Raw genomic sequence first — 13,906 nt, forward strand, 5'->3', positions numbered from 1 at the left:
ACCTCATACCTCCACCCCCCTCGCCCATTGATAGACGGGAGGGGGATTTTTTTTTTTTTTTTAATTATTTTTACTTACCTGGGATTCGATCCTACAACCTTCGTACTGGTAGACACGTCATCTGCACCAGTCGGCCACAGTGGTAGTCTCGCTTACTCTAGTTTTGAATGTTCTCTTATGTTTTAACTTGGAATTATTTTTTAAAAAATCTAACCCCCCCCCCCCTTACCAAGATTTTTTTTTTTTTTTTATTTAAATTACCCCCACTATCACAAAAATATTTAACTTAAATAAAAATGGATAACCTCACTTTAGGTAATAGAAAAATTATTTACTTACCCCCTCCACCTGGACTGCTTCCGTTGCTGATGACGCGACCTACACTCACTGAAAACTAAACCTGAACTGACACTTGGACTGCGATACTAGCATTAACCCCCCACCACAATTACGTCACACTCTAACTAGCCAATAGAATTGCATCTTTTTTTCCAAATGATTACCTCTCTGGACAGGTCTCTGTAGCAAGCCACCCCCTTTCCCTTCCACATCTTTTATCATACCTGTTAATTTATATATATGCCAACATAGCTGAACATGCTCCAACAAGTCTGGACATGTAGCCAGCTGCCTCTTTCGCTTTAACCGTTTTTTTTTTTTGTTATTATGAAGTTAAAAGTAAATTGAACTTTGAACTTTCATATATCTTATTATTATTTCCGTTTACCAACTATACAAACCTGTATGAACATATCATCGGTGTAGTCTCAATATGTGTGATTACCTGAACATGCTCCAACAAGTCCGGACATGTAGCCAGCTGCCTCATTCGCTTTAACCGTTTTTTTTTTTTTTGTTATGTGTGATTACCTGAACATGCTCCAACAAGTCCGGACATGTAGCCAGCTGCCTCATTCGCTTTAACCGTTTTTTTTTTTTTTGTTATGTGTGATTACCTGAACATGCTCCAACAAGTCCGGACATGTAGCCAGCTGCCTCATTCGCTTTAACCGTTTTTTGTTATTATGAAGTTAAAAGTAAATTGAACTTTGAACTTATTAATAAAATATAAATAAGTTTTAATTTACTTTTCTTTATTTATAAGTGTATAAAGTAAAAATAAGAATGAACAAACATTAATTAAAACATTTTATTTTTATTTAAAGGAAGTATACAAGTAAAATAATAACATTTATTTCACAGTATAAATTTTATTTAAATTCTATGTCATATCTTCCATTATTAAAGCCTTTGTACATTATTAACAGTTTTTTCTTTGATTGTTGGTAATCTTCCACCATTTCATCAGTTATCACTGCCGCAAATCTGCGTGGAAGGAAGATCCTCGTTGGGTAGTCCATTGTCGGGCCAATATAATGTAAATGGGCAACGATGGCATCTCCAAATTTAGTGTTGATTCTTTCGAATTGCTTCACTTCGTATGAGTATCCGGTTCTTAGATCTGATAATTTGCCAATGCCCACAGACCTTGTATTCACATCATTTAAAAAGCTTGCCAACTTAGACATCTAAAAGAAGAATATTATATGAAAGTATCACATCATTATCAATATATTGTTTCAATAAAAAAAAGTATTATTACTTACCTTTGAAGTATGAAGTTAACCTCTCGAGCTGTGGGCAACGAATGACGAATTACCTTACAAGCTTCACTACTCTACCGTTACGGATGTCCCCCCCCACTCTATGACGTCACTTATAGTTGGCCAATAGAATTGCGCGCTTGTCTTCCCTCTCTCTCTCTTGCAAGTGTCTCTCTCTCTATAAGGTGAATCATACCTCCCACCTTTGATGCAGGACTCAACCTGTCCGTTAACTTCATATATGTTTCTTAGAAAAAACAATATTTTTAAAACTGAACTTTGCCCTTATTAGCTTTTATTGCTTTATAAATAATAAAACTTTGAATGTTTGTAGACTTAATAACTTACTTTTTAAAAAATGTTAACACGCTTGCACAACATGTTTGAACAGGCACTTAATAACTTACTTTTTAAAAAAATGTTAACACGCTTGCACAACATGTTTGAACAGGCAAGTAAAAATAATGATGACTCATACCATTGTCATATCCTCAACGAGCACAAACATGCTCCAACAAGTCTGGACATGTAGCCAGCTGCCTCTTTCGCTTTAACCGTTTTTTTGTTATTATGAAGTTAAAAGTAAATTGAACTTTGAACTTTTTAATAAAATATAAATGTTTTAATTTACTTTTCTTTATTTATCACATAATTTGTATATGGCTTAATATTGCTCAACTTGCATGTCTGAGCTTGCCCTGTTTGAATTGGTCAGTAACTAACTGATGTCTCCCACCCTTGGGCATGACGTCACTTATTGTTAGCCAATAGCATTTCGTGTTTTTATGAAAATGTATTAATTTTCAAATTATCTTCAAGAGAAAAAAAAGTTAAATTACCTGTAAAAAATATAAGTAAATCTATCTTCGTATTATTTATATTCTTATTTGTTTTTTATTTTTAGTATCTATATTGTATATCAAATATGTATATGTAATTGTTTGTGCAATATATATAACTTGATATATTTTGAAATATCGGAGCTCCGAACGCTAAGGAGTCAAGATTAAAAATGAACTATATTGTGCCTAGCAAGAGATTAACATGCCTGCACATGCCAGGCAAAACATGCAAGCGCAGGTCTGATAAGTTTTGTGTCTGTGCTCCACTAAAAAAAGGCCTGCTCTGACATGCCGTTTTCAGACTTTTCTTTTTAAATATCATTATTCTTTTTAATAATTTATTTTATTTCATTATAATGTATTTATTCAAATATTTTATTATTTTATTTTCATGTTATTCATTTTTTTTTTTCAATGTATATTTTTTTATATAAATTATTTTATTTTATTATTTATTATTTTATTATCATTAGCAAGAATACAGGGGAAGAAAAAATGAAATAAAAATTTTCTAAATGCAATTTTTTTTTTATTATTAAAAAAAAAGAAATTAGAGATATTCACAATTTTTTTTTTAATATAATCATTTACATTATCAGTTTAACCATTACTTATATACAAACATCTTTTATACAAATACAATACATATATTAAAATTAAATTTTTCTTAATACATTTGAAATTAATATCCAATGTGAAAGAGCATATACATGAAAATGGGTACACATCGTCGGAGTCTTGTTATGAAGAAGACACTGAGTGCCATCGTTTAATGGTCTTAATTGAGAAATTTGAGGGCAATCGAATTCTTCTAGGTTGATTACGTTTCCACAATAATGATTTAAAAATTGTTTTTTCTGGAGTCCTTTTACAAAGATTTTGTTGTAATGGGTAAGATGTTTGTGTAGAATAGCATCTAATTCCACATAGTCCACCTCTCCTTCTTCCCATTTAATTTGATGAAAATTTCTAGTTAACCATGAATTTACTCGGTAACTGAATGCATTTAATGACAGATTTTCTGGCGGTTTAAACAACCAGTGTCCACTTGAAAGATTCTCCATGTCTAAAATAGACAATTCTTTCACGATATACAGTTTTGAGTTGTCTATGAGGCACTGCATGTCTACGACACACGCACCCGACGAGGTCATGATTGCAATTGATACAACTGAATGAAATTTTTAATCGAACTGGCTTGTCTTAACATGTCCCAACGTGCACAAACATGATATTGCAATTGATACTTCTGAATGAAATTTATAAGTAACTGGCTTGTCTTAACATGTCCCAACGTGCACAGACATGGAATTTATTACATTTTCCTCTAAATAATTAAAATATTTTTTTTTATAAACTTAATTTTTCTTTCATTTTTTTTTTTTTTAACTAAATTATTTTTTTAATAATTTTATAACAGAAATCTTGCACTAAAAGTATTATTTAAAAAAAAAAAATATATATCTTCCAGTTTTACATAATTTCTTTCATTTTTTTTTTTTTTTTTTTTTTATATATCACATAAAAATAAAAATAACTTAAATAAAAATAAAATTAAAATAACACTTAAAAGAATTCCAAATCATATCGGCGATTTTTTATTCCTTTATAGAGCAAAGCTATTTTTCTGTTTGTAACATCATAATCGTCGATAATTTCTTTCGTAAACATGTCGGTGAATCTATTTGGCAGGAAAACTATATTTGGTTCGTCCTCAAACTGTGTAGGTCCAACATACGATCTGATGTGTGCTATTATGGCTTTTCCATATTTAGTGTTAATCTTATCAAATTTAACTATTTCATAGCTAACTCCTACGCGAAGGTCGGCAAGCCTACCAATCTGTGAGGAGCTTTGGTTAGCATCGTTGAGGTACGCTGCCAAAGTCGACATCTGAAGGGAATTTTGAAAAAAGTACATATGTAATTAGAAAAATAATATTTTAATTCAATCACTGTGAAGTGTATAAAGATTTATGTAAGTATAAAATAGTAGTATAAATACTTACTTTTAAGTATTGATAAAATTTAATTTAATCCGCCTGGGTCGAGTTCTAGAGAAGAAATGATGTTGAATCCTTTATCCTATACCCCCACTACCAGTCACAAAGCCGACATGTCAGTGCAAGTCTAATAACTAGTTCAAAATTCAATTGCTAATACAGTTGTGCATAAACATGTTTACACCTGCATAGACCTGATTAGCTTCAGTAATCATTTAATGCATGGGTTTTGTAAATTGTACGGAATACAAAAGTAATGATAGTAGTTTTAAGCACTCATTGTACATAATTTATTTTGTCTCTCAATTAAGATTACAAAGTAGAATATAAATATAATTACCATTAAAACTTGAAGTTGCTCAAAGAATAAAATAATGTTATTATCCAGAATATGGTCAAATATTATGGAATTTTGTACAGATTCTTAAGATTTAGCAATAAATGCAAGTGCTTATCATCGTCGTTGAAGGTTAATACTACTTTTTTCATGTCTCACCAGATTTTATTATAGGTGCTTGGAAAAAATTATGATAATAATCGGTATTGACAAATTGAATTTCACAATATATTATTTTTTATGAAAGACTTGCTTCTTTTTTCATCTCATTTTGCTTGGAGTAATCAATGACAATATAAAATGTTACAAATTAATTTGGTGAAAAGGATCTAAGAACTGTGAGCTAGCCTGTCTTTGAATTTGAACTATACATGACAACATAAAATATTCCCAGTACTACACAGAAGTACTTAATTATAATCTGTAACGTAATATTATATAAGAAAAAGTTTTTAAAAGAGGGTAGGCATGAATGAATACATAACTCAAAAGGTAGCGTACTATTTTTTCATATCTTAGGAAAAAACTGTCACTAAATATTTTCTTCTTCTTTTTTCTGGTGTTCGTGTCGTTTATGGCGAATGAAGAAGGCTGGATGAGATCTAGCAGTTGTTGCCTAAAGGTTGGAAATGATTCACTCTTAAGAGGACTCCATCGAACTTTTTGATTGTCCATCCACTTTCCTTAAGTGAGGATTCCTCCATTTCGGAAATCATCTTATCAAAGCCTTCTCTTAGAGACTTTTCAATAGAGGAGTCTTTGCAAATTATCTTGTTTTTTGTCTTGAATGCGCAATTAGTTGTTTCCTCTTTCATATTTTCAAATGTAGCCTCCAAAACCAAATTATATTTTATTGCGGTTTTATCGCCATCCATGGCACTTTCAATCAGTCGATGCAATGTTTCTTGCTTACCTGCTAGAAACTCCATTACATCAACTTCTCCAGAGCACGGTATGAAGAAGGTTCTCAGAGTTCCACCAAACGACGATTCCACTTCGTATAATTGTCCTTGTGCGGCGTCCAATCGTGCTTTTTTGGTTAAGTTGGCCGGCGCTTTCTGTCCACAGCTACGAATGTGACAGTTTAAAGTTTTCTTAGTAGAATAAAACTCGCCGCATGCCACACATTGGAAACGAGTCTGACGCTTCAGACATGTTTTTTCATGGCGTTTATTGGAAAATGCTCTTGAAAATATTTTATTGCAATGGCTGCATTCAAAAGACATAATGATAGAATTATTTGAACAAAGTTTAAAAATTAAGAAACAAATCTGTAACAAATTGTATGCTCAACTTAAGAATGTATGAATGCTGTAGCTTAGTAGATATAATTGCGGTTCTTGAAATCAAAGGGTTTAAGTGTACAAGTGTCTAACGAATTAACAGCTTGCGCACAGTCATAGAACTAATAAAAAATGCATACTTCGCAACACTTTTATCGTGCAAGGGATTAAAATCGATATTAGCGTTTCTGTCGGCAAAAAAATAATAAATAAATCTAAGATCTGAACTGGTGGTAACATGCATGTTATAGCCCCCCCCCCCCACTAACTTAGGTTAGGTTATGATAGTGTAAGTTGCGTTTGATTAGGTTGGATTAGGTTAGGTTAGGTTAGGTTAGGGTTCGGCTAAATTATCGAATTTACAATTAAATACAATTTAGTACTGTTAAATTCGATTAGGTTGGGTTAGGTTAGGTTAGGTTAGGGTTAGGCTAAGTTATCGAATTTAGCCTATTTAATTGTAAATTGTATTAACAGTACTAAAATTTAACAGTACTAAATTGTATTTAATTGTAAATTCGATAATTTAGCCGAACCCTAACCTAACCTAACCTAACCTAATCCAACCTAATCAAACGCAACTTACACTATCATAACCTAACCTAAGTTAGTGGGGGGGGGGGCTATAACATGCATGTTACCACCAGTTCAGATCTTAGATTTATTTATTATTTTTTTGCCGACAGAAACGCTAATATCGATTTTAATCCCTTGCACGATAAAAGTGTTGCGAAGTATGCATTTTTTATTAGTTCTATGACTGTGCGCAAGCTGTTAATTCGTTAGACACTTGTACACTTAAACCCTTTGATTTCAAGAACCGCAATTATATCTACTAAGCTACAGCATTCATACATTCTTAAGTTGAGCATACAATTTGTTACAGATTTGTTTCTTAATTTTTAAACTTTGTTCAAATAATTCTATCATTATGTCTTTTGAATGCAGCCATTGCAATAAAATATTTTCAAGAGCATTTTCCAATAAACGCCATGAAAAAACATGTCTGAAGCGTCAGACTCGTTTCCAATGTGTGGCATGCGGCGAGTTTTATTCTACTAAGAAAACTTTAAACTGTCACATTCGTAGCTGTGGACAGAAAGCGCCGGCCAACTTAACCAAAAAAGCACGATTGGACGCCGCACAAGGACAATTATACGAAGTGGAATCGTCGTTTGGTGGAACTCTGAGAACCTTCTTCATACCGTGCTCTGGAGAAGTTGATGTAATGGAGTTTCTAGCAGGTAAGCAAGAAACATTGCATCGACTGATTGAAAGTGCCATGGATGGCGATAAAACCGCAATAAAATATAATTTGGTTTTGGAGGCTACATTTGAAAATATGAAAGAGGAAACAACTAATTGCGCATTCAAGACAAAAAACAAGATAATTTGCAAAGACTCCTCTATTGAAAAGTCTCTAAGAGAAGGCTTTGATAAGATGATTTCCGAAATGGAGGAATCCTCACTTAAGGAAAGTGGATGGACAATCAAAAAGTTCGATGGAGTCCTCTTAAGAGTGAATCATTTCCAACCTTTAGGCAACAACTGCTAGATCTCATCCAGCCTTCTTCATTCGCCATAAACGACACGAACACCAGAAAAAAGAAGAAGAAAATATTTAGTGACAGTTTTTTCCTAAGATATGAAAAAATAGTACGCTACCTTTTGAGTTATGTATTCATTCATGCCTACCCTCTTTTAAAAACTTTTTCTTATATAATATTACGTTACAGATTATAATTAAGTACTTCTGTGTAGTACTGGGAATATTTTATGTTGTCATGTATAGTTCAAATTCAAAGACAGGCTAGCTCACAGTTCTTAGATCCTTTTCACCAAATTAATTTGTAACATTTTATATTGTCATTGATTACTCCAAGCAAAATGAGATGAAAAAAGAAGCAAGTCTTTCATAAAAAATAATATATTGTGAAATTCAATTTGTCAATACCGATTATTATCATAATTTTTTCCAAGCACCTATAATAAAATCTGGTGAGACATGAAAAAAGTAGTATTAACCTTCAACGACGATGATAAGCACTTGCATTTATTGCTAAATCTTAAGAATCTGTACAAAATTCCATAATATTTGACCATATTCTGGATAATAACATTATTTTATTCTTTGAGCAACTTCAAGTTTTAATGGTAATTATATTTATATTCTACTTTGTAATCTTAATTGAGAGACAAAATAAATTATGTACAATGAGTGCTTAAAACTACTATCATTACTTTTGTATTCCGTACAATTTACAAAACCCATGCATTAAATGATTACTGAAGCTAATCAGGTCTATGCAGGTGTAAACATGTTTATGCACAACTGTATTAGCAATTGAATTTTGAACTAGTTATTAGACTTGCACTGACATGTCGGCTTTGTGACTGGTAGTGGGGGTATAGGATAAAGGATTCAACATCATTTCTTCTCTAGAACTCGACCCAGGCGGATTAAATTAAATTTTATCAATACTTAAAAGTAAGTATTTATACTACTATTTTATACTTACATAAATCTTTATACACTTCACAGTGATTGAATTAAAATATTATTTTTCTAATTACATATGTACTTTTTTCAAAATTCCCTTCAGATGTCGACTTTGGCAGCGTACCTCAACGATGCTAACCAAAGCTCCTCACAGATTGGTAGGCTTGCCGACCTTCGCGTAGGAGTTAGCTATGAAATAGTTAAATTTGATAAGATTAACACTAAATATGGAAAAGCCATAATAGCACACATCAGATCGTATGTTGGACCTACACAGTTTGAGGACGAACCAAATATAGTTTTCCTGCCAAATAGATTCACCGACATGTTTACGAAAGAAATTATCGACGATTATGATGTTACAAACAGAAAAATAGCTTTGCTCTATAAAGGAATAAAAAATCGCCGATATGATTTGGAATTCTTTTAAGTGTTATTTTAATTTTATTTTTATTTAAGTTATTTTTATTTTTATGTGATATATAAAAAAAAAAAAAAAAAAAAAATGAAAGAAATTATGTAAAACTGGAAGATATATATTTTTTTTTTTTAAATAATACTTTTAGTGCAAGATTTCTGTTATAAAATTATTAAAAAAATAATTTAGTTAAAAAAAAAAAAAATGAAAGAAAAATTAAGTTTATAAAAAAAAATATTTTAATTATTTAGAGGAAAATGTAATAAATTCCATGTCTGTGCACGTTGGGACATGTTAAGACAAGCCAGTTACTTATAAATTTCATTCAGAAGTATCAATTGCAATATCATGTTTGTGCACGTTGGGACATGTTAAGACAAGCCAGTTCGATTAAAAATTTCATTCAGTTGTATCAATTGCAATCATGACCTCGTCGGGTGCGTGTGTCGTAGACATGCAGTGCCTCATAGACAACTCAAAACTGTATATCGTGAAAGAATTGTCTATTTTAGACATGGAGAATCTTTCAAGTGGACACTGGTTGTTTAAACCGCCAGAAAATCTGTCATTAAATGCATTCAGTTACCGAGTAAATTCATGGTTAACTAGAAATTTTCATCAAATTAAATGGGAAGAAGGAGAGGTGGACTATGTGGAATTAGATGCTATTCTACACAAACATCTTACCCATTACAACAAAATCTTTGTAAAAGGACTCCAGAAAAAACAATTTTTAAATCATTATTGTGGAAACGTAATCAACCTAGAAGAATTCGATTGCCCTCAAATTTCTCAATTAAGACCATTAAACGATGGCACTCAGTGTCTTCTTCATAACAAGACTCCGACGATGTGTACCCATTTTCATGTATATGCTCTTTCACATTGGATATTAATTTCAAATGTATTAAGAAAAATTTAATTTTAATATATGTATTGTATTTGTATAAAAGATGTTTGTATATAAGTAATGGTTAAACTGATAATGTAAATGATTATATTAAAAAAAAAATTGTGAATATCTCTAATTTCTTTTTTTTTAATAATAAAAAAAAAATTGCATTTAGAAAATTTTTATTTCATTTTTTCTTCCCCTGTTTTCTTGCTAATGATAATAAAATAATAAATAATAAAATAAAATAATTTATATAAAAAAATATACATTGAAAAAAAAAAAATGAATAACATGAAAATAAAATAATAAAATATTTGAATAAATACATTATAATGAAATAAAATAAATTATTAAAAAGAATAATGATATTTAAAAAGAAAAGTCTGAAAACGGCATGTCAGAGCAGGCCTTTTTTTAGTGGAGCACAGACACAAAACTTATCAGACCTGCGCTTGCATGTTTTGCCTGGCATGTGCAGGCATGTTAATCTCTTGCTAGGCACAATATAGTTCATTTTTAATCTTGACTCCTTAGCGTTCGGAGCTCCGATATTTCAAAATATATCAAGTTATATATATTGCACAAACAATTACATATACATATTTGATATACAATATAGATACTAAAAATAAAAAACAAATAAGAATATAAATAATACGAAGATAGATTTACTTATATTTTTTACAGGTAATTTAACTTTTTTTTCTCTTGAAGATAATTTGAAAATTAATACATTTTCATAAAAACACGAAATGCTATTGGCTAACAATAAGTGACGTCATGCCCAAGGGTGGGAGACATCAGTTAGTTACTGACCAATTCAAACAGGGCAAGCTCAGACATGCAAGTTGAGCAATATTAAGCCATATACAAATTATGTGATAAATAAAGAAAAGTAAATTAAAACATTTATATTTTATTAAAAAGTTCAAAGTTCAATTTACTTTTAACTTCATAATAACAAAAAAACGGTTAAAGCGAAAGAGGCAGCTGGCTACATGTCCAGACTTGTTGGAGCATGTTTGTGCTCGTTGAGGATATGACAATGGTATGAGTCATCATTATTTTTACTTGCCTGTTCAAACATGTTGTGCAAGCGTGTTAACATTTTTTTAAAAAGTAAGTTATTAAGTGCCTGTTCAAACATGTTGTGCAAGCGTGTTAACATTTTTTAAAAAGTAAGTTATTAAGTCTACAAACATTCAAAGTTTTATTATTTATAAAGCAATAAAAGCTAATAAGGGCAAAGTTCAGTTTTAAAAATATTGTTTTTTCTAAGAAACATATATGAAGTTAACGGACAGGTTGAGTCCTGCATCAAAGGTGGGAGGTATGATTCACCTTATAGAGAGAGAGACACTTGCAAGAGAGAGAGAGGGAAGACAAGCGCGCAATTCTATTGGCCAACTATAAGTGACGTCATAGAGTGGGGGGGGGACATCCGTAACGGTAGAGTAGTGAAGCTTGTAAGGTAATTCGTCATTCGTTGCCCACAGCTCGAGAGGTTAACTTCATACTTCAAAGGTAAGTAATAATACTTTTTTTTATTGAAACAATATATTGATAATGATGTGATACTTTCATATAATATTCTTCTTTTAGATGTCTAAGTTGGCAAGCTTTTTAAATGATGTGAATACAAGGTCTGTGGGCATTGGCAAATTATCAGATCTAAGAACCGGATACTCATACGAAGTGAAGCAATTCGAAAGAATCAACACTAAATTTGGAGATGCCATCGTTGCCCATTTACATTATATTGGCCCGACAATGGACTACCCAACGAGGATCTTCCTTCCACGCAGATTTGCGGCAGTGATAACTGATGAAATGGTGGAAGATTACCAACAATCAAAGAAAAAACTGTTAATAATGTACAAAGGCTTTAATAATGGAAGATATGACATAGAATTTAAATAAAATTTATACTGTGAAATAAATGTTATTATTTTACTTGTATACTTCCTTTAAATAAAAATAAAATGTTTTAATTAATGTTTGTTCATTCTTATTTTTACTTTATACACTTATAAATAAAGAAAAGTAAATTAAAACTTATTTATATTTTATTAATAAGTTCAAAGTTCAATTTACTTTTAACTTCATAATAACAAAAAACGGTTAAAGCGAATGAGGCAGCTGGCTACATGTCCGGACTTGTTGGAGCATGTTCAGGTAATCACACATAACAAAAAAAAAAAAAAACGGTTAAAGCGAATGAGGCAGCTGGCTACATGTCCGGACTTGTTGGAGCATGTTCAGGTAATCACACATAACAAAAAAAAAAAAAACGGTTAAAGCGAATGAGGCAGCTGGCTACATGTCCGGACTTGTTGGAGCATGTTCAGGTAATCACACATATTGAGACTACACCGATGATATGTTCATACAGGTTTGTATAGTTGGTAAACGGAAATAATAATAAGATATATGAAAGTTCAAAGTTCAATTTACTTTTAACTTCATAATAACAAAAAAAAAAAAACGGTTAAAGCGAAAGAGGCAGCTGGCTACATGTCCAGACTTGTTGGAGCATGTTCAGCTATGTTGGCATATATATAAATTAACAGGTATGATAAAAGATGTGGAAGGGAAAGGGGGTGGCTTGCTACAGAGACCTGTCCAGAGAGGTAATCATTTGGAAAAAAAGATGCAATTCTATTGGCTAGTTAGAGTGTGACGTAATTGTGGTGGGGGGTTAATGCTAGTATCGCAGTCCAAGTGTCAGTTCAGGTTTAGTTTTCAGTGAGTGTAGGTCGCGTCATCAGCAACGGAAGCAGTCCAGGTGGAGGGGGTAAGTAAATAATTTTTCTATTACCTAAAGTGAGGTTATCCATTTTTATTTAAGTTAAATATTTTTGTGATAGTGGGGGTAATTTAAATAAAAAAAAAAAAAAAATCTTGGTAAGGGGGGGGGGTTAGATTTTTTAAAAAATAATTCCAAGTTAAAACATAAGAGAACATTCAAAACTAGAGTAAGCGAGACTACCACTGTGGCCGACTGGTGCAGATGACGTGTCTACCAGTACGAAGGTTGTAGGATCGAATCCCAGGTAAGTAAAAATAATTAAAAAAAAAAAAAAAATCCCCCTCCCGTCTATCAATGGGCGAGGGGGGTGGAGGTATGAGGTCCGCCATCTTGTGGTCATCAGCTGGTACGAGGTCGGCCATCTTGTGTACTACAGCTGTTAGGAGAGCCGCCATCTTGTAGGAGGAGCTTAAGAGGCCAACGAATACGACGACCTAGAGGTGGTGGGGGTAAAGGTAGGTGTCATGTGATAGGAGTAGGGCTAGGGTGGGGGTAATGAGGTGTCGTCGAATTCGCTGATTGGTCAATTAATAAGGGTGGGGGAAGGAGTGGGGGTAAAGGTGGTGTCGTCGAACTCGATGATTGGTCAAAAAGGGGAGGGGTGGGGGTAGGGGGCGTGGTCAAAAGCCCTCGTCGAGTTCGATGATTGTTAAAAAAGGGGAGGGGTGGGGGTAGGGGGCGTGGCCTAAGTGGTCGTCGAGTTCGATGATTGGTCAAAAAGGGGAGTGGTGGGGGTAGGGGCGTGGTCTAAGTGCTCGTCCAGTTCGACGACAAAAAAAGTGCGCCAGAACCCGCATTTTCCCTCTACTAGGGTGATCCATTTAAAACGCACCAATCGCTAATAACTTTTTAGGAAAGCGAAAATCCAGAAAAATTTACGAAGTAAACTGTATGTTTTTTTTTGTCTAGTTTTCAAATTTTCCTCCCCCGATGCTCTATCTTCATTTTTGGCGGAGTTACGGACAAAAAACTTGAACGGGGTTTCATAAGGACCACTGGTTACGACAATAATTATGAAAACTACATACAAAAATAGTAAAAAATGACGTTGACCCCGTTTCGATATCTCTAATATTAGTAGAGATATTTGAGACCAAAGTTACAATTTTATCTTATTCGTGAACGGTTTTCATTATTAATTTTACACCAGAAATACACGTTTTGGGAGGTCTTCTGACAGCAAAAAAGAAGTCTTGCGTACGGGGTGCATTAAAAT

At 32.6% G+C, this 13,906-nt stretch overlaps 2 protein-coding genes across 2 annotated transcripts; one reads left to right on the forward strand and one right to left on the reverse strand.

The window, feature by feature from the left end:
• Positions 1–3,968: 3,968 nt before the first annotated feature.
• Positions 3,969–6,686, reverse strand: LOC141458075 (uncharacterized). Its single transcript, XM_074135631.1, has 2 exons — positions 4,455–6,686; positions 3,969–4,339 (listed from the first exon to the last, which is right to left on the reverse strand). Exon 1 carries the CDS (start codon positions 6,009–6,011, stop codon positions 5,388–5,390), a length of 624 nt encoding a protein of 207 aa, XP_073991732.1. The 5' UTR covers positions 6,012–6,686; the 3' UTR covers positions 3,969–4,339; positions 4,455–5,387.
• LOC141458076 (uncharacterized) lies at positions 6,686–9,042 on the forward strand. Its single transcript, XM_074135632.1, has 2 exons — positions 6,686–8,556; positions 8,672–9,042. The coding sequence occupies exon 1, from the start codon at positions 7,000–7,002 to the stop codon at positions 7,621–7,623; it is 624 nt and encodes a 207-aa protein (XP_073991733.1). The 5' UTR covers positions 6,686–6,999; the 3' UTR covers positions 7,624–8,556; positions 8,672–9,042.
• Positions 9,043–13,906: the final 4,864 nt, after the last annotated feature.

This window comes from Rhodnius prolixus, unplaced genomic scaffold (assembly GCF_049639745.1).
Source record: "Rhodnius prolixus isolate KJV_2025 unplaced genomic scaffold, Rpr scaffold_5, whole genome shotgun sequence".
NCBI lineage: Eukaryota > Metazoa > Arthropoda > Insecta > Hemiptera > Reduviidae > Rhodnius > Rhodnius prolixus.